Source organism: Netta rufina (assembly GCF_964035555.1).
Source record: "Netta rufina genome assembly, chromosome: 18".
NCBI classification, from domain to species: Eukaryota; Metazoa; Chordata; class Aves; order Anseriformes; family Anatidae; genus Netta; species Netta rufina.
The window spans coordinates 2,224,896-2,245,708 of NC_140142.1; the positions used below are offsets into that span (position 1 = coordinate 2,224,896).

The 20,813-nt window shown below is 49.8% G+C and overlaps 2 protein-coding genes across 2 annotated transcripts; one reads left to right on the forward strand and one right to left on the reverse strand.

Annotated features, from left to right (window-relative positions):
* Positions 1-4,533: 4,533 nt before the first annotated feature.
* On the forward strand, positions 4,534-5,469 carry LOC311216142 (olfactory receptor 14C36-like; the record flags this gene model as incomplete). The annotated part of the gene is made up of 1 exon (XM_084297687.1): positions 4,534-5,469. One exon carries the CDS (start codon positions 4,534-4,536, stop codon positions 5,467-5,469), a length of 936 nt encoding a protein of 311 aa, XP_084153813.1.
* Positions 5,470-14,845: 9,376 nt separating this feature from the next.
* On the reverse strand, positions 14,846-15,778 carry LOC311216143 (olfactory receptor 14J1-like; the record flags this gene model as incomplete). Its single annotated transcript, XM_084297688.1, has 1 exon — positions 14,846-15,778. The coding sequence occupies one exon, from the start codon at positions 15,776-15,778 to the stop codon at positions 14,846-14,848; it is 933 nt and encodes a 310-aa protein (XP_084153814.1).
* Positions 15,779-20,813: the final 5,035 nt, after the last annotated feature.

A 20,813-nucleotide genomic window follows, 5' to 3' on the forward strand; every position in this document is an offset into this window, starting at 1 on the left:
CTGCACTACCGGCATTGCATGAATGCTCTTACCTCTATGAAATCATTAATTTCTTCTGGCCATGCTCCTCTTACCACCCCAAAATCTCACATCTCTCTTGTTCAGGCTGCTCCTGACCTTCCCATATCTTGTTGGGATCAGCTTTCTGATGGCATTTACCATCTCAGTGTATCTGTCTCACCTCTGTTGGCTCCTCCATTCCTGAGAATGAAGCAGGCTTGTACTCAGGAGGGAAAAGGGCACAAAGGTCTTTAGGCGCATCCTGCACAATGTGCCCATCAGCTCTGCACCTCCACAAAATCATGCTTCCGACCTACATGTTTTTTTTTTTTTTTTTCGCAAATGGCTTCTGTGGATCCAGGGTTACTTTTCCCAAGCCTTCATGCATGTTTCTCTTTCAGATGTGGAGGTATGGGAAAAGGAAAGCAATGCATGAATGGAACTGAGCTTGGCAAGGGATGCAAAGAATAACAGGAATAGATTCTATAGATACATTGCTCAGATATGAAAGGCCAAGGAGACTGTACCCCATCTGATGTATGAGAAGGGTGTACTGGTAATGACAGACATGGAGAAGGCTGAGGTACTCAGCAGCATCTTTGCCTCAGTCTTCCCTGCCAGTCAGGCTTCCCAAGTCTTTCATTTCTCTGAACCCATGGATGGAGGCTGAGGGGCCAAGTCCCACCCGCTGTAAGTGGGTTTGAGTCCACCTGAAGGAACTAAACACATGCAAGTCTATGGCGCCTGATGACATGCAACCCAGGGTCCTGAGGGAACTGCCTGATGTAGTTGTCAAGCCTCTCTCCATCATATTTGAAGAGTTCTGGCAGTCAGGTGAACTCCCTGCTGGCTGGAAAAAGGAAAACATCACTCCCATTTTTAAAAAGGGTAGAAATGAGAACTCCTTCACAGCCATGTGCCTCCTGCAGGCCCAGCACATCCTGAGGCACACCTGATCCCATTCTAGCCTTCCCAGCCAGCTCCTCCTTGTGGCCTCTGATCTGATCACATACCTGCCACCTCACATGCCTCTTCCAATGCCATGGGACTGCTGCAGGACCTCACAGTCCCTGCCCTGCCCCAAGGGGACAAGAAGCTGAAGATAGGGATAGGAGTGGGGTTGAAGCTGAGATGTGCTGTGTGCATGGTGGAGGGCTTTGAGGGTTAGATGATCAGGTTAATGTTTAGGAAGTAGAGGTCACCCTCCAGGGTTAAGGGAATGGCAAGGACATCGAGGGATGGATTGGTGTTCTGCTCAAGGTGCCTGCTCAAGGTTTAGGATAACGACAAGTTTTGAGGCTTTTAATTGAGATTTGATTTGAAGGCTAGATTTAAGGGTGGCATTTTAATCCTTAGTTACTCTTAATCAGCTTTCGGTTTACCCTTCTTGTAGAAGATGCCTTTTACCTCTGCCTTTTCCAAATCCTGAGCAACGTCTCTCCTGTATCTGGCTTTTCCAAGGTCTTTGAGAGAGGTCTTATGGTGACATCTGCATCTCCACCAGCACCTCCCTCGCCCTTCCCACACCACCTCTAAGCAACCTGAGGATGGACAGGGAGGATGATGATGGTTTGGGAAAGGGCTTGGTTAAAATCTCTGAGGAGGAAGACCAAAAGTTCTTCTCAATAAAAGAGAAATTTTATTCATGCCTAAGAGTATGTCCTGTTCCTGTGTGGACTAATGTTATGATTGCTGTACAGTCACAAACAAACAAACAAACAAACAAACAATAAATAAATAAATAAAATGCCGTACCAAATGCTTGAAGGAAATAAGATACTGATTTATTATTTATTTATTTATTTAGTTTTGACTTGCTGATTGTATTAGTAGCTTATGTTATGCACTGTTCTGCACTTCACATAGAGATAATCATGGTGTCATAGGAAACAGTGACACCCATGAGGACAGAAGAGCAAGTGGATAAGGGCTTGAGCCTACCAACACAGGATGCACGCACATGAAAACTGTATGGGAGGGAAGAGGTAGATTGGATCCAAAATGTAGATTATGAAATCAAAGACCATGAGTATCACCGTGACACTGCAGGACAGCTCCAGCAATGGGGCAAAACCACTCAAGAGGTGTCTACGACACTGGGGCCACAATGCTAGAGCTGGGAGGAGGAGAAAGAATTCCTGTACATGAGAGAAATTGCCCTGGTTCAGGTACAGCTGCCTTCTGGAGTCAGGCCTTCCACTTCTTGAGCCTTGCAGAGAACAGGGATGGCATACAGCCCAGGGCTGACCATAGGGCATGGTCCCCAGCAGGAAGCACTGCGGTCATGCAGAAGGTGCAGCTGAGAGTGCTGCCACCTCTGTGAGCAAAGGGGGTGCTGTCCCCAGCCAGGAAGCTGGCCAGCATCTTGTGCAGGGTGCTGGAGCTGTGCAAGGAGGACAAACCTTCCCCAGGAAGAAGGCCACGAGCATCTGCAGGTGTTTGGTGTCAGGCACCAGCATAGTGATGAGGGTGTTCCACATCCCAGTCACCGTGCTGGACAATTAACAGGGGAAGAAGATATTTGTGTATGGGTAGAGGATCTCCCAGATGGACAGCTAGGGAAACTCAATGAATGGTGTCTTAGTGCCCTATTTCCTTCATGGAAACCTTTTACAGCATTCTGGTCCCCCCTCTTTTGTTAGAACACGTTCGGAGGGGTGAAATGATCCCTGCCTGTCATGGCTGATGTGTCCTGCAATACACTGGGAACAGAATAGGGGTTAAGGGAGGGAAACATTTGTACTCATGTTTGACAACCACAGTCCAACAGCACAAATCACACTTAAAAATCAGTCTCTGACATCTACAGAAGAGAAGCAGTCAGTGATGCCTTCAGTCTTCTTCAACCACCACACCCCAGCAGAGACCCTGCTGCCTTGGGGAGCTGTCAACCCTGAGGCCTTGGGGACACCTCGAGGGAGCCCAAGGGCACAGAGCAAGCGATGCCATGGTTGGGTGCTGTGCTGCTGAGCTGGGCCAGGCTCCTGGGCACAAGGGCAGCTCCTGGCAAGAGGCAGTGCTGCAGAGAGACAGCTGTGGCCAGGAGCAGCTCCTCTGCACAGCGCAGCAGGGCTGGGGGCTCTGACCGCAGCTGGCACACAGAGAGGAGAGACGGAGAGAGGGCTTGGAGGCACTGAGGAGCGCAACAACAGAGGGCAGCGTGTGGCAGGACACATCTGCAGGCTCTTGACACCGTGAGGCTCTGGCAACAGGACACTGCAGGTGGGGTTACCAGAGGGGTCTTCTAAAGCTGGCACATCCGACAGCTGATAGCATCTGTCAGGGTGGGTCTCTCTGTTTCTCCAGAAAGGAGTAAAAAATGCTGTAGAGAATAGCATTTATGATTGCATATTTCAAGAGGAAGACCAAGGCAGGGGCTACCTGAAAGGCAAGACATTTTCTGTAGCCTGTGCTTGCAGATACCTGCGGTAGAATGGAGGCTGGTTTCATGGTAATAGGTGGTCAGGTTTGTACTGCAGACTGAGACTGCTAGAGCATTGCAGTGAGGGATCAATATTTAATCAATGAACTTCATGAAGTCCCTTCCCACACCTCAGCCCACAGACTGCACCAACATCATCCTTGTGGTCCTCACATGTTTTATTCTAGCTGATATTAAGGAGCTGCAAACCCTATGATGCCCAGTGCCCTGTCTTTGAGAGTATCTCCTTGCTTGAGATGTGCACAGATCACCTGCAATGAGCAGGAGCTACCTCTTCTGCAGGCAGAGCTGCAGCACAGGAGGGTCTGCTGAGTGTCCGTCTGTCCCTACCTGGCCTTGCCTCCCCTGGCAGCAGCACGCTGGCATTCCTCCTGGCTTCTCCAGCTGGCCGTGCTGCTGCTGGTCTTGTTTGCAGGCTGGCTGGGGATGGGGGTTTAGATGCCCATGGAGTTAGTCCTCAGTGTGCTTGGAGGAAAGGTAGTATGGGGACTGGTTTAGGGGTCTGGAGTTGGGCACTTTGAGCCTCGATGTCTCTGCTCCCAGCAGTGTCCTGGTTTGTTTCAGGCAAACATAAGAGTGCAATTGTCCCGTAGGTCAAAGAGACACCAGTACAGGGCAGTTGACACTAGGACTAACACACAGACTTGATGTGCTCTCTCAAGGACACTGCACTGAAGCCATCACCACGTTGATGACACACAAGGATTTATTTGAATACAGTGGGGCTGCTAGAACAAAAGAGACAAAAGAAAACTCATCATATGATCTTTACCACTTGCTTAGGGCAGGACTGACTCCCACATTGCCCACAGCAAGTCGCGTGCTCTCAGTGACACCCTCTAGCAGCACCAGCCAGAACTCATGAAAAGGACCTGTCAAAAGTCAAAATGGAAGTGGAGAATCATTTGGGAGGGATTAAATGAAAAATTGAATGAGTTTTCCTCTGAAATGAGAAATGAAGGCAAAAAAGAAAAAAAGATATTAATGTATATATATATTTTTTTCTGTAAGATAACTCTGTTAAGATAGCTCTGATAAACACTCATTGTTTTTCTGTTCCTTGTTCAGGACCCCAAGGCCAGAAATAGGAAATGCCCAACATCAGCTCTGTGAGCGAGTTCCTCCTGCTGGCATTCGCAGACACACGCGAGCTGCAGCTCCTGCACTTCGCGCTCTTCCTGGGCATCTACCTGGCTGCCCTCCTGGGCAACGGCCTCATCCTCAGCGCCGTAGCCTGCGACCACCGCCTCCACACCCCCATGTACTTCTTCCTCCTCAACCTCGCCCTCCTCGACCTGGGCTGCATCTCCACCACTCTGCCCAAAGCCATGGCCAATGCCCTCTGGGACACCAGGGCCATCTCCTATCAAGGATGTGCAGCCCAAGTTCTCTTTTCTGTCTTCTTCTTTGGTTCAGAGTTTTCCCTTCTCACAGTCATGTCATATGACTGCTACGTTGCCATCTCCAAACCCCTGCACTACAGGAGCCTCCTGGGCAGCAGAGCTTGTGCCCAGATGGCAGCAGCTGCCTGGGGCAGTGGCTTTCTCAATGCTGCCCTTCACACGGCCAATACATTTTCCCTGCCCCTCTGCCAAGGCAATGCTGTGGACCAGTTCTTCTGTGAAATCCCCCACATCCTCAAGCTCTCCTGTTCAGATGCCTACCTCAGGGAAGTTGGGCCACTTGTGTTTAGTGTTTATTTAGCCTTTGGTTGCTTTGTTTTCATCGTGTTATCCTACGTGCAAATCTTCAGGGCAGTGCTGAGGATGCCCTCTGAGCAGGGCCGGCACAAAGCCTTTTCCACTTGCCTCCCTCACCTGGCCGTGGTCTCGCTCTTTATCAGCACTGGCATGTTTGCCTACCTGAAACCCCCCTCCATCTCTTCCCCATCCATGGATCTTATTGTGTCAGTTCTCTACTCAGTTGTTCCTTCATCAGTGAACCCCCTCATCTACAGCATGAGGAACCAGGAGTTCAAGGATGCAGTAAGGAAACTCTTTGGATACATGCTTCTTTGCAATCAATAATGTTTGTGAGTTCCCTGATTATTTCAGGAACTGTGAGGAAAATTTTTTGTTACTACATTTCTCTATAAATATTTTCTACAAATTATTTGTTTTGATTTAAATTATGTTATCCTTAACCTGCTACCTGTTTTTCTTATTTCTATTTTTTCATTTACAATGACCCAGTCATCTAATTATCGAAAGAAGCAGTTTATGTAGAGAAACAAACAAACAAAAACAACAACAACAACAACAACAACAAAACACATCAGGTCTACATTGTTATCTGCAGCAATCTCTTCCCATCCCCTCTGAAGCTGAGGAACCAGCCCCAGTACACAGGAGGGGCTTAGGACCAAGAGCCCAGCTGCTACATGGAGTTTGGGTCGGGGCTGCTGCTTCCCTGGAGCCATGGCCATGGCCAACAGCAGGACGTGGCCTTGACACTGCTGCTCTCTTTTGGCTTCCGGACTGTTCTCCTTTGCTCTTTATTCGGATAAGCTGTCAGATCTCATGTACCTTGGTGACAGTCCTGTTGTCTTTGCAGTGGCATCCCTGTGGCTGCAGGCAGCAGCAGGCACTGTGCAGCTCTGGGTCACAACTGGCCTCCCTGCTAGTACCACAGTAGCAAGAGGGTCTTGCTCAGAGCAAACCCAGAAGCCTGGACGCCTCTCCAAAGCTGTTGCCAGAAATACAGCCAAGAGGTTGCTCCCTGCTCGTCTGTTTTCTGAGGTTCTTTTTGTGGGGTTCCTCACCTGGGGGCGCAACAACCCCAAGCAGAGCTACAGGCTGGGAGATGAGTGGTTGGAGAGCTGCCTGGCAGAGAAGGACCTGGGAGTGATGGTTGATAGTTGACTGAATATGGGCCAGCAGTGTGCTCAGGTGGCCAAGAAGGCCAACAGCATCCTGGCTTGCATAAGAAGCAGTGTGGCCAGCAGGTCCAGGGAAGTGATTGTCCCCCTGTAATCAGCTCAGGTACTGAGAGGAGAGTGATGTAACCGCTTGAGCAAGTAAATTCAGGAGGAAAAGCTGAAGTGACTTGGAGTATTAATGGGCCCCACTGAGGGCTGTTACTAACAAAGCCTCCCCAGGGCCTTGTTAGGGCAGATAATTGGAGGCCATGGTTACAGACAGGCAAAGCACTGTGCTGAGAAAAGTCTTTGTTGGTTTCAGTGAAGAAGAGCCAAGGCCTGACCACGGCCACTAGGAGAGGAGACCCTACACCCCCCTGTCTGGCTCAGGGCTAGTCTTGGGGTCTGTGGGATGTGGTGGGTACTGTGATGCTACTAGAAGAACTTCATTTTGACACCTCCGCAGCCCTTCACAGTGTTGTAAGGAAGCAATGCCAACAGTCAGCATGCCAAGCAGGTGCCTTCTGCTGGCTTAGCAGGGCCACTGCCAGATGTCAGCTCAAAAGTTCAGATCCCAGGGAGAAGTCAAGGCTGACCTGCCACCTCCAGACACAAGTGACCTCCCAGTCCCTTTCTGTGACACGTTCCTGCTGCTGCCCTATCAAGTGCAGAGACAGAAGTGACCTCACAGTCCCTGCCACAGTTATGATCCTCCTCCTGGGGCAGGAGATGCTGAGGCAGAGCTGAGCTCCTCAGAGCATTCCCACCAATCTCCTCCTTGTGGCCGACAAGCTGATCAGATCAGGGTGAGCAAGAGAGTAAAGGTAAGGGAAAGGGGCTATGGGCTGAGTTTTGGCTTCAAGGGATACTTTGAGGTCAGGCATAAGAGTAGTGGATTCCTGTCAGGGTGTGGAGTAGCATTTAGAATTGACAATCAATGTCAGTGATTAAAGTAGTGCAAGGGCTTTACATGACTATTTTAAGTCAGCGTTACAGCAAAATTAACATTGCCTGAATGTTCGAACCTCACAGAAATCATTAATTTCTGCTGGCAAAACTCCTTTTCCCTCCCGCAAATCTCACATCTCTCCCGGCCAGGCTTCTCCTGACTTCCCCATATCAGTCATTTTCTTAGGGGCAGCTTTCTGATGGCTTTCATGATCTCAGAGTATCTGTCTCATATCTGTTGGCTACTCCTTTCTTGAGACTGATATTGCACCTAAGTCAGGATGGAAAATAACACAAAGGCTGTAGGTGAACCCTGCACAATGTGCCCAGCAGTTCTTGTACCACCCCAAAATTTTGTTTCCTGCCTCCAACTTTTAGATATGGAATGGCTTCTTTGCACCCAGGCTATCTTTTTCCAAACCCTCATGCATGGTTCAGTTTGCCCCAAGCGTCTTGGAGGCAGTGGCTCCCTCTGTGTAGAAAACTGAAAGCAGTCCTAAAGGATGACTTCAGGCAAAAGCTGACACCTCTGACATGACAACCCCTACCCAAGACCTATTCCACTATGGGGCCTAGCAGGTAGTTAGAAAGAGCCGATCTCAGAAACTACATGCACAGCAAGTGCCTTCTGCTGCCCTACCATGGACACTGGCAGATGTGAGCCTAAAGGCACAGATCCCAGCCAGGAGTCAAGGGTGACCTGTCAGCTACTTCAGAAAGCAGTCACCTCACAGGCCATTTAACAGCCATTTGCTTCCTGCTGGACTTAGTGTTTCCGACGCACCACTGAGCTTATAATACCAAACCTAGAAAACACCCCCTTTTTGGGCCAGGACCTGCCCAGGTGGAAGTGATCTGGTTGTGATCCTCCAAGCTCATGGCACACCTGCTGGGCTCCCAGCCTCTCTGACACACAGCAGCCAGTCCTGTGCCAGTCCTTTGAGGTGTTAGGGCAGGAGGGATCTTACAGGCAATGTTCCAGCCCCATGCCTGTTGGCGGTCTCTCAGCTCCTAATGAGCAGCGAAGATCATGCTCACATCCAGAAGCCTGAAGCTGGCCTAGCAGACACTCAGGGGAAGCACCCTCTCAGCCCCAGCTCCAGCCCCAGCCCCAGCCCCAGCCCCAGCTGGCGGTGGTGCTCTGCAGAGTGAGGGGGCTGTGGTGCCCGGGCATGGGGGCACTCTGCAGGGCCGTGCTGGGCAGGCTGGGAGGCAGACCCAGCTCATGAGGTCACTGCCATTGCCCCAGGGCTGCAAGGAATCCCTCACCAGGCTTCTTTGCTGGGGCTTTTTTGTGCCCTTGGGCTGCAGAGCTCTCCTCTGCCTGCTCACACATCTCGTGTGAGCACTTGAGCTCTGCTCAGTCCATCTTGGACTGACCAGAGTCCTGATGGGTTGCCCTGCGAGGTGAGGAAGTCTGGCAGAAGCCCCTTGGAGTGTCATAACCTAGCTACAGCTGGTCAGATAAGAGAGGAGTGGCCAAGCCTCCTCCAGACCCTGCAGGGGGTGTAGCTGGGATATGGGACACTCCAGCTTTCAGATATCCAGCTCTGTCCGTGGCATCCTCCTGGGCTGCAGGCTGCTCTCCCGCAGGATGCAGCTCTCTCGTGGCATCCTTGTGTTATCCAGCTGCCCAAGGAAAATACACCTCCATACTAACATCATGTCCATGGTGCTGGATGGCTGTCTGTGTGCAGCAGGAATGAGGCCTCTGCAGCCCTGTCTAGGAGGGAAGAGCTGAGATCCTGATCAGTCCCCTGGAGAAAAGGTGAAGATTCTGTTCAGCTGCACTTGGAGTGGGGCTTCTCTGCTCTCAGCTGTCTCCTGTTTCTTCTCAGGGCAGCACCTGAGAGGGATGGTCCTGTAGCTCATAGAGGGGTAGCCCAGGGCAGCAGAGAACAGGACTGATGGGAAGAGCTGCTCTGCTCAATCTTCCCCAGAGGACAAGTCCTTTGACTCTTGGCACCCACAGGATATCACCTGGAGTGTGGAAGTAATGTCAGGGAGTTCCACCATCCAATACCTCTCCTATGTGTTATACGGGCAACTAGGATAAAATAAAGTGAGGAAAATAGTTGCAGCTTTGCTCCTCAATCAGCTCAGTTGCTTGCAACAATACTGCAAAGCTCATTGGTCTGACATTTTTCTGACTTTGAGTTATCCACCCTTCTGTTTTATTTCCTATTTTCCTCAGAGAAATGTGTTCTAACATTGCTTTGCCTTCTCCTCTTCAACAGAGAAGCAAGTAGAAAGTCAGAGAATGCCCAACATCAGCTCTGTGAGCGAGTTCCTCCTGCTGGCAGTCGCAGACGCGTGAGCTGCAGCTCCTGCACTTCGCGCTCTTCCTGGGCATCTACCTGGCTGCCCTCCTGGGCAACGGCCTCATCCTCAGCGCCGTAGCCTGCGACCACCGCCTCCACACCCCCATGTACTTCTTCCTCCTCAACCTCACCCTCCTTGATGTGGGATCCATCTCCACCACTCTAATCAAAGCCATGGCCAATTCTCTCTGGGACACCAGGGCTATTTCCTATCACGGGTGTGCTGCCCAAGTACTTTTTTAATCTTTTTTTTTTGATGCAGAGTTTTTCCTTCTCACCGTCATGGCCTATGACCGCTACGTCGCCATCTGCAAGCCCCTGCACTACGGGAGCCTCGTGGGCAGCAGAGCTTGTGCCCAGATGGCAGCAGCTGCCTGGGGCAGTGGCTTTCTCAATGCTGTCCTGCACACGGCCAACACATTTTCCCTGCCCCTCTGCCGAGGCAATGCTGTGGACCAGTTCTTCTGTGAAATCCCCCACATCCTCAAGCTCTCCTGCTCAGATGACTATCTCAGAGAAGTTTGGGCAATTCTGTTTAGCATTTTGTTAGCATTTGGTTGTTTCATTTTCATTGTGCTGTCCTATGTGCAGTTCTTCAGGGCAGTGCTGAGGATGCCCTCTGAGCAGGGCCGGCACAAAGCCTTTTCCACGTGCCTCCCTCACCTGGTTGTCACCTCCCTGAAGATCAGCACTGCAATCTTTGCCTACCTGAAGCCCCCCTCCATTTCCTCCCCATCCCTGGACCTGGTGGTCACACTTCTGTACACTGTGGTTCCTCCAGTAGAGAACCCCCTCATCTACAGCTTGAGGAACCAGGAACTAAGGGATTCCATCAGGACTCTACTTGAATACACACATCTTCAGCAAATTCACCTATAATATTATGCATAATATTAGAAATCCCAGCTATTCTCAGAAAGAAAATAATATGATGTCTTCTATTAATAAATGTGTGTATTATTATTTTCTCTCATTATTTCACTTTTGATTAAATATTATTCCTATCCCCCTACAAGTCAATTATTTTCCCGTAGAAGATGGCTTCCTGTGTAGATAAACCTAATAAGAAAGCCATCAGAAATTCATTGGTCTGAGCTGCAATCTCTTCCAATCTTTTCTGGAGCTGGTGCAGCAGCCCCAGAATGCAGGAGGGGCTTGGGGCCAAGAGCCCAGCTGCGACACGCAGAAGCAGCCCCGGTGGCCCTTGGGGCTGCCCCTCACTGCCTGCTAGGCTCTGCCTCTCTGCTGCCTTCGCGTCGGGGCTGCTGCTTCCCTGGAGCCATGGCCATGGCCAGCAGCAGGACATGGCCTTTTCACTGCTTCTTTCTTTTTGGTTCCTCATTGCTTTCTTGTGCTCTTGTATCCATCTTAGTCTCAAGGTCTCATATGCATTGATGACAGTCCTGTTGTCTTTGCAGTGACATCCCTGTGGCTGCAGGCAGCAGCAGGCACTGTGCAGCCCTGGGTCACAGCTGGCCTCCTTGCTAACACCACAGTAACAAGAGGGTCTTGCTCAGAGCAAACCCAGAACACTGGACACCTCTTCCAAATGCTATTAGAAATAGAGCCAAGGGTTTCTTCCCTGCTCGTCTGTTTTCTGGGTTTTGTCATGGAGTGAGAGACAGAGGCTGAAAGTCCCAGGGTGGTCCCAGAGGAACCAAGGGCTAGGCCAAGAACTCCCTTTGTTGCAGCACATGCCCAAATAGACAACACTGCCCTCTGCAGTTGGGCAGATGGCCAATGCCAGCCTGGAGAGGAATCTGGAGCTGCCAGGAGATGTCAGGAGATCTGCAGGGACAAGGTGCTCAGTGGGTGTGTTGGGTCTGTCTGAGCTGGAGTCACCTTTTCCCTGCAGCAGCCCGCACAGTGCTGTGCTCTGCACTCGAAGCTGGAACAGCACTGATATCACTCCAGTGTTGTGTCTCTTGCTGCATAGTGCGGGCACTGCATCAGGACTCCTTCTGAGCCCCCAAGAGCCAGCAGGCTGGGGGTGGGCAAGTGATGGGGAGGGGACATTGCCGGGGCAGCTGACCTAAACCAACCAAAGGGATATTCCGTAACACCTGATGTCACATTCAGCAATAAAAAGGGGGGCTCTCGTGGGGGAGGGGGCTGTTCCTCTTGAACAACCACTACGCGTTTTGAGGCCCTGCTTCCCAGGACGTGGCTGAACATCGCTCGTTGATGGGAAGTAGAGAATTTTTTTTTCCCTCTCTCTGTGCTTCCGCGCGGGCTGATTGTTTCTTTTGTTTCTTTTTTCCTCCCCATTCCCTTTCCCTTTAATTAAACCTTTCTCATCTCAAACCTCGAGTTCTCTGTGTTGTATTTTCTCCCCCTTCCTCTTTGAGGAGAGGGGGAGTGAGAGAGCGGTTGTGGTGGAGCTCAGCTGCCCACCTGAGTAAAACCACCACAATCTGGTGTAAGGAAAAGCAATAAAATCCTCAGCTGAACAGTGGGAGAAGTGCAAGAGCCAAGAGGTGAGGAATGAGGTTGTCCATGCAGTGTCCGGCCTCAAGAGACTGCTTTTCCTACCTTCCCACACCTTATTAGGAAAAAACCTGGATCCACATCAGTTGGGGAATACTGCTATCACTATTTGCCTGATTTCAAGACCATTGAAAAATAACAGTGAATACAAAAAAATCTTTCTTTATCCTTCTTGATGTCTTCCTCTTTAACTACATTTCTCATAGTTTTCTAACTAGCTGTGCAACTCTTGAGGAAATGGTCAGAACAGACATGGGTTGCTAGGGCTTTCAGCATTTTAATGTCCCCATGGTGTATTTGGTGCTCAGGTACCTCAGGTACTGCAAGGAGACAGAAGAAATCTCTCCAGCAGCTAAAGTCAGAAGCAAACAGCAAAGTTTCTTGGAGCATTAAATTGGCCTCACTGAGGGTCATTACTGTGAAAGTCTCCCAATGGAATTACTAGAGAAGTTAATTTGAGGCCATGGTTATAGACTGGTTAAGACTACTAAGATTTCATCTGAGTGACCTCTGACCCCTTTGAGGGATATTTCTTCCTTCTCTAACCCAGAGTCCACTTTCCAAGTTGTACTTTGTGACAGCTGATTTTTCTCCTGCTGTTTCATACTAATGACCAAAGCTCAGCCATCTCAGAAACCACACCTCAGACAGGACTTCCAACCCAGCATCCTTCCTGTGGTTTATCAGCTGACCAGACACAGTTGCCTCACCATCATCGCTCAAGCCATGGGCTTACCGCTGGCTTCAAACTCCTCGGATAGACATGACCAAGTTGTGTGCCTCCTACTTTCCATTCCCATTGCAGTAGGGACAGAGAAATGCATGTCCAGGCCTTCTTCCTGGATAGGGGTTAGAAGTAGGGTTTGGTGATCTGCTTATGGTGTCAGGTCAGAATTTAGCATATGGTCAAGCTCTGTGGGATAGGGTTATTTTTAGGGCTGGTCTGCGGGCAAGGTTTAATTAAAGCACTTTTAGCTAAGTGATAAAGACAGGGATTAGGGTGAGCAAGAAGTTAATGGTAAAGGCTTATGGGTTTGATCTTTGGCTTCAAGGGAAGTTCTGAGTTTAAAAGTAGTATATTACAGTTATGGTGAGGAGTAAGAGGGGTTAGAAACAAGGTAAGAGCCTGGCAGGAATGTTTTCAGAGTCAGTGTTGTAGCAGCATCAACCCTCGGACTTCTTAAAAAATTGTTAGTTTGTGTTGGCCAAGCCCCTCTTCCTTCCCCCAAAACCATACACCTCTCCTGTACAAGCTTCTCCTGACCTCCCCATGTCAGTCAACTTCTTAGGGGCAGCTTTCTGATGGCTTTCATGATCTCAGAGTATCTCTTACCTCTGCTGGCTACTCCACGTCTGAGAGAGAAGTGGCATTGTAGTCAGGAAGGCAAAGGGCACAAAGGTCTGTAGGAGCACCCTGCATATCATGCCTAGCAGCTCTGCAACACCCCAAAAGTTTGTTATCTACCCACCAGCTTTGGATCTAGAATGGCTGCTACGGCTCCTGGATAACTGTTCATAGGCCTTCATGCAGGCTGTAGCTATCCCTGGGCATCTTGTAGGCAGTGGCCACCCCTGCATGGAAAACTGAAGGAAGCCCTGTTTTTTAGGAAAAAGCTGACACCTCTGACATGACACCCCTTGTTCAAGACCTGTTCCAGTCTGGGGACTCCTGGGTACTGCCAGCTGGTAGTCGAGGGATGACCTGTCAGCTACTTCAGAAAGAGCTCAGCTCACAATCTACTTTACAGACATTCACTAAGGACTGGGTAAGGAATTTCTGAGGTACCTCTGAGCTCATAATACCACACCTACAAAACTCCCCTTTTATGGCCCAGGACCTGCTCAGGTACATGTGAGCAGGTTGTGATCCTTCAAGCCCATGGCACTGCTGCTAGACTCCCAGCCTCTCTGACACACAGGAGCCAATTACTTGCAGTCCTGTGAGGTGCTGTCAGCCATCAGCCCCATCGTGTGCTGTAGAGCCCCAGTGCCTGGGAACTGGGAACACTGATAAACTCAGGGGCACTAACAACTAACAGGGAATATCTGAATCAGCCCCAAATCCATAAAAATCCATGCTGAGTCTCTGCTCTCAACACACCGAGAACCTGTGGAAAGAAGGAAAGCATCGTGCCCCATTGGAGCCTCTTACTGGGGCTTGATCTTGACAGCAGCTTTGCAGGAAGGTCTCAGCCTTCAGGCAGTGCCCGGAGGAGATCCCCCCTTAGGAGGGAAGTGCTGCAGTGGAGGCCAGCTGTGCCACTGCCGTGCCCACTGCCTGTCCCTGCCTGCAGTCCCAGCACAGCCCCACAGCACCACTGGCACCAAGTGAGAGTAGCAGCCGGGCCTGACCCCACCATCAGGGCTCAGCAGGAGAGGGCGGCAGTGGCAAGAGAGCAGCTCTGCATGCCCCAAGCACTGGTGATCCCTGGCCGTGCTGCTGGGATGGGACTCTTTTCCTCTGCACCCCTGCACACGGGCACTGCCCCTGCAGAGCCAGGCCTGGTCTCAGAGGAAGGATGTCAGAATAAGGCGGCAGTGCAGGCTCCTTCCTTAAGTTCACAGGCAGACGGGCTCTTTCTGTATAGTCGCTGAGATAGACTTGAAAAATACATACCAAAGTGGAATTGGGATGAATAATATCATTTTAGTGGGTAACGTTAACCGAACTAAAACTAAGGAAATCGAGTAATAAAATTGCACACAAGCACACAAACAAAAAGAAAAAGACTATAGGCCGTTCCTATAACAAGTAACATTATGACTCATCTGCAGAAGCAGACTGAGCACTTATTGTCCTGCAACACATCTAAACAGCAATTTCCACAAGGCTTCCTTGAGGTCCTGATTCCTCATACTGTAGATGAGAGGATTCAGTACTGGAGGCACCACCGAGTACAGAACTGCTATCACCAGGTCCAAGGATGGCGAGGAAATGGAGGGGGGCTTCAGGTAGGTAAACAGGACAGTGCTGACAAAGAGGCTGACCACGGCCAGGTGAGGGAGGCAAGTGGAAAAGGCTTTGTGCCTGCCCTGTTCAGAAGGCATCCTCAGTACAGCACTGAGGATCTGAACATAGGACACCACAATGAAAATAAAACAACCAAATGTTAATGTCAAACTAAAAAGAAGTGCACCCACTTTCCTGAGGTAGGCATGTGAGCAGGAGAGCTTGAGGATGTGGGGGATTTCACAGAAGAACTGGTCCACAGCATTGCCTTGGCAGAGGGGCAGGGAAAATGTAGTGGCCGTGTGCAGGACAGCAATGAGAAAGCCACTGCCCCAGGCAGCTGCTGCCATCTGGGCACAAGCTCTGCTGCCCACGAGGCTCCCGTAGTGCAGGGGCTTGCAGATGGCAACGTAGCGGTCATAGGCCATGACGGTGAGGAGACAATATTCTGCTACAAGCAAGAAAACAAAGAGAAAGAGTTGGGCAGCACATGCTTCATAGGAGATGGCCCTGTTGTCCCAGAGGGCATTGGCCATGGCTTTGGGCAGAGTGGTGGAGATGCAGCCCAGGTCCAGGAGGGCGAGGTTGAGGAGGAAGAAGTACATGGGGGTGTGGAGGCGGTGGTCGCAGGCTACGGCACTGAGGATGAGGCCGTTGCCCAGGAGGGCAGCCAGGTAGATGCCCAGGAAGAGCACGAAGTGCAGGAGCTGCAGCTCACGCGTGTCTGCGAATGCCAGCAGGAGGAACTCGCTCACAGAGCTGATGTTGGGCATTTGCTGGTTCTGAGCATGAGTTACTGCCCAAGGATGAAAAAATCTTTAACAAATATGAAGACATACCTGAGGTAAAGTTCTTACATTTCTCACATAACTGCCCTGGAAACCATTTCAGTCAGACATTTATCAGGTCCCTTTCTTGTGTTCTTCTTGATGCTGCTTGAGGGTGTCCGGGGTGGCAAGGGACCGTGCTCTGGGCAATGTGTCAGTCCTGCCCCACTTCCAGAGGTAAAGAGGAAGATGGGGTAATCTCATATTCAATCACCTGATAATAAAGAACTTTTCAATATTGTTGCTCCCAATTCACCCAACTGCAGAGCAGGGCTGCTGGGATTTATTTTTGTATTTTCTGTCTTTCTGCCCAACCCACTCTGTTTTGTAAGGCATAAGAACTGGGCATTTCAAGTGAAAACTTGTAGATCCTCAGATAAAGAGGATGATTCCTTCAGTGCCGAGTTTCATTTAGAGATGACAGCCATGCTTAGGCTCATTTGGCCTGTGCTGGTATTTATTGAGCTACAAAATTATTGCACTCATAGGTTCATAGAGACATGAAGTCATAGACTATCCCAGCTTGCAAGGGGCCCACAAGGACATTCAAATCCCACCCCTGAATCTGTACATGAAAACTCCAAGAGGAATCCAGGCTCAAAGTGCCCATCTCCAGACCCCTCACACTTTCCCCGTACTCCCCTTCCCCCAAGCACACCGAATGTCAGTGTGCTGCTGCCAGGGGAGGCAAGGCCAGGGAGGGACAGACGGACACTCAGCAGACCCTCCTGTGCTGCAGCTCTGCCTGCAGAGGAGGCAGCTCCTGCTCATTGCAAATGATCTGTGCTCTGCTTTGGCCTGCAGACACCTCCCAAAGACAGACAGTCATGTCTTCTGTAGCTGCTAAAGATCAGCTAGTATAAACTACAATCCTGACAACGAATTACCATGAAACCTGCCTCCCCTCCACTACAGGAGTATGCAAGCACACTGTGCAGAAAAAGCCTTACCCTTCACTTAAGTCAAGCCTCAGCCTTCCTCTTGAATTGCCCCTCATAATGCCGTTATCTAAAGCACTGCAGAAACAGAGAGACCCAACCTGACAGATGCTATCAGCCATTGGATGTGCCAGCTGTACAAGACCCCTCTGCCAACCCCACCTGCAGTGCCCTGCTGCCAGAGCCTCACAGTGTCAAGAGCCTGCAGATGTGTCCTGCCACACGCTGCCCTCTCTTGTTGCGCTCCTCAGTGCCTCCAAGCCCTCTCTCCTCTCCTCTCTGTGTGCCAGCTGCGGTCAGAGCCCCCAGCCCTGCTGTGCTGTGCAGAGGAGCTGCTCCTGGGCACAGCTGTCTCTCTGCAGCACGGCCCTCTTGCCAAGAGCTCTCTCTGTCCCACGAGCCCGGCCCAGCTCAGCAGCACAGCACCAGCCCAAGGCACTGCAATCACCCCTCTGGGGGCTTTGCTGATGAGCCCACGAACCTCAGGCACTCACAGACAATTGAAGACAGCTCTCCAGAAGTCCAAGTCAGAGGCAAGTTTCCTGCAGTGTCCCCCTGAGGGCCAGCACTGACACAGCCTCCCTTGGAGCTCGTTAGAGCAGAACCCTGGAGGCAGTGAGGACAAGGAGACAAAGGCAATGTGAAGATGACAGTGATGTGTAGGAAAACTGGATGTGTGTCACCAAGCACAAGGGCCAGGCCTTGACCCATGTCCCCTGGGAAGGGAGATCCTTAGCAGTCACACCCTGCTCAGGGCTCTTTGTGGGTCAGTAGGAGATGGGGATGTGCATGGCCAAGTGCAGGAGAATGGTACGACCCCTGACTGGTTCATGGGTGGGGGCGAGGAGGCAATGAGGCCCTGGTGCTTTAACGATCAGCTGTCTCTTCATAGGCCTCAGTGGCAGAGACAACAGCCATAGCCATGGACACAAAGACCTGAGTCCTGATGGGACTTACAGCCTTTCCACAGCCATTACTCCTCTTCACACCAGGCTGTCTGAGGGACTCCCGGACTTCCAAATCTTCTACTGCCAGATGCAGACCCTTCTGTGGGTAGTGTCACGTTCAATCTGAGCTGAGTCTGATAACTCAAATCTTCTTGGTGTTCCTGCTCTTCAGAAAGGAGCTCTCTAGGAAGCTGGCCTGGTTCCTGGTGAGCAGGCACCACTGCTCGTATGGCATCCCTTGTGGTGCCCAGGCCCTCCTCCTCCTGGGCACTGCTCACTCAGCAGGGTCCCAGTCTGCCCTGATGTCTGTGGTTCCTCTTCCTCTGGTGCAGGACTGGGTTCTTCTCCTTGTAAATGTCAGGTTTGTGTAGGCAAAATCCCACAGTTTCTCAAGGTTGCCCCACACTGATGCTCCATTCTGTCAGCTGTTAATGTCTGCAGGCAGATGGCTCACTGTGATTATGCTGTTTCTCACAAGATAACAGTAACAGGAGTTTGCAGGACAGTTTGGATTATACAGCAGGAACTAGTTGAATGGAATTACAACACAGAATCAGTGAAGGGTGGGGGATAGAAGGCTGCCAGATTCCATTTTTTCTGTTCTTCCTTCTCATGCATGCTGTTACTTTGTCTGGAACTGCGTCCTATATACAAAACAAAGGACTGCATCATCTAATAAGAAGGAAATTAAGTCTATCCCAGCCAACACATGGACAATATCCAGCCCATATTCCATACCATCTGCACCTTGCTCAGCTCCAGTTCTTTCCAATTAATCACCACCACCTTTTCTCAGATGATATACACACACATATATCATGCCCTTAGTCTGTGAGTGTACTGGAGTTGGCTAGGATAAAGATTTGGATTTAGCATGAGTACTCAGTACTAGGGCCGGTCCTCTTTAATATTTTATCAATGATCTGGATGAGGGGATTGAGTGCACCCTCACTAAATTTGCAGATGACGCCGAGGTAGGTGCATGTGTCGATTTGCTCGAGGGTAGGTGTGGTGGTTTTATCGTGCTGGGCAGCTAAACCCCACAACCGCTCTCTCACTCCCCCTCCTTTAGATGAGGAGGGGGAGAAGTAAAGCAAAGAACAACTCACGGGTTGAGATAAGGATAATTTAATTAAAGGGAAATAATTAGAATAGTTAAATAAAGACTACCATGAACTAAACAATTTAACTAAGGGGAAATAAAGAGGGAAAGGGGAAAAGGGAGGGGAAAAGGAAAAATAAAAAGAAGGGAGGAAAACAAACAAACAAAATAAATGAAAGCTATATGGAAGTGCAGAGGAAAGAAATTACTCTCTACTTCCCACAAATGAGCGATGATTGACCACGTCCTTGAAGCAAGGCCTCAACGCACGCAGCCGGTGTTCGAGAGGAGGACCGACGTCTTCTCAACGAGAGCCCACCCCTCCCCTCTTCTTCCTGTTTCCACCTTTTATTGCTGAGTGTGACACCACATGGTATGGAATATCCCTTTGATTGGTTTAGGTCAGCTGCCTTAGTGATGTTTCTCTCCTCACTTTTTGCCCACCCCCTGGGAGGGTTAGAGAAAGGCCCAATGCTGTGCCAGTGCTGCTCAGCAGTAGACACAACACTGGTGTGATAACACTGCTGTTCCAGCTACAAGTACAGAGTACGGCACTGTATGGGCTGCTGCCGGGAAAGTTAACATTCCAGCCAGACCCAGTACAGCCATCAAGCTAGAAAGAGGTAGAACTGACCTGTATTTATGGAGTGACAGGGGCATCCCAAGAGATAACTGTACTGGAGTCTACCTTGCTTGGCCTTCCACAGAATCCTTCTGTTGTGGGTTTGCTGAGGGGTGAAGAACAGCAGGTGCCAATGGCTACCACGGTGGCGCACCTGAGGCAGCATCGCGCTAACCGAGACTCCCTGATTGCCATCCATGAGCTGGGTCATCGACTGGAGAGCCAAGGTGTAGGTGTAGAGCTTGGGAGCGTGCTTTTGTGGTGGACTTGTCAGCACTAAGGTAAAGTTGCCTGACCTGGGTTACACGTCCCAGAGTAGTGTCAGGCACAGTGCAATTCTTTTTGCCTTCTGCATCTATAGCACAGGAAGTAGGACTTTGCCCTACTCTATTGACTGGGCAGGTCTTTTCACATCACTCAATTGAGTATTCTGTGTCTGGAAGGGGACAATTTCCCCAATGAGGCCAATCTCATGGCTACAGCTACAGCCAATGAAGATATATTTCCTTTAATTTTCTTCCTCAGTTTTCCACAGAAGACCCAATAGAGACTATGGATGTCCAGGTGTCTACTGAGATTCAAGCTGAATTTCTCAGGATCCAACGGTCATTTCAAATTTATTTTATTTTATTTTATTTTATTTTATTTTATTTTATTTTATTTTATTTTATTTTATTTTATTTTATTTTATTTTATTTTATTTTATTTTATTTTATTTTATACTTTAATTCTTTCCCAAGGAACCCCTGAATTGTCTTAGAAAGGGTTTCATGTTCTGGGCTAGGCTGCACTTACAGGGACAAAGACCACTGCTGGCAGTGGAGGTGTCAGACCAGGAGGCTCTGCTTTTCCTCCCGATGGAGTCCTCCAAAGAAATCACCCTGGATGAATAGCAATAGGAGAATGATGCTCAAAACTGAAATGCAACAAAATTCAGCCTTTGAAATAAGAAAATATTTTTATTATGTGCTTAGTGAAATCTTTTCCCTTAAAAACGCCATAAAAGCTCTGCAATTAGCTGCACAAGGCGTGAAGGCTTGAAGACAACTATGGAAGAGATGTTAGGAGTTTCTGCATTTTCATGAGTTCCATGGTGTATTTTGGTGCTCAGTCGATGAAGTTCAGGTACTGAGAGGGGAATGATGCAACTGCTAGAGAAAGTAAAGTCAGAAGGACAAGTTGAAGTGACTTGGAGTATTAATGGGCCCCACTGAGGGCTGTTACTAACAAAGCCTCCCCAGAAACACATTAGGGCAGATAACTGCAGGCCATGGTTACAGACAGGAAAAGGCACTGTGCTGAGAAAAGTCTTTGTTTGTTTTGGTGATACAGAAGAGCCACGGTCTGGCCCCAGCCTCTGGAACAGGAGATC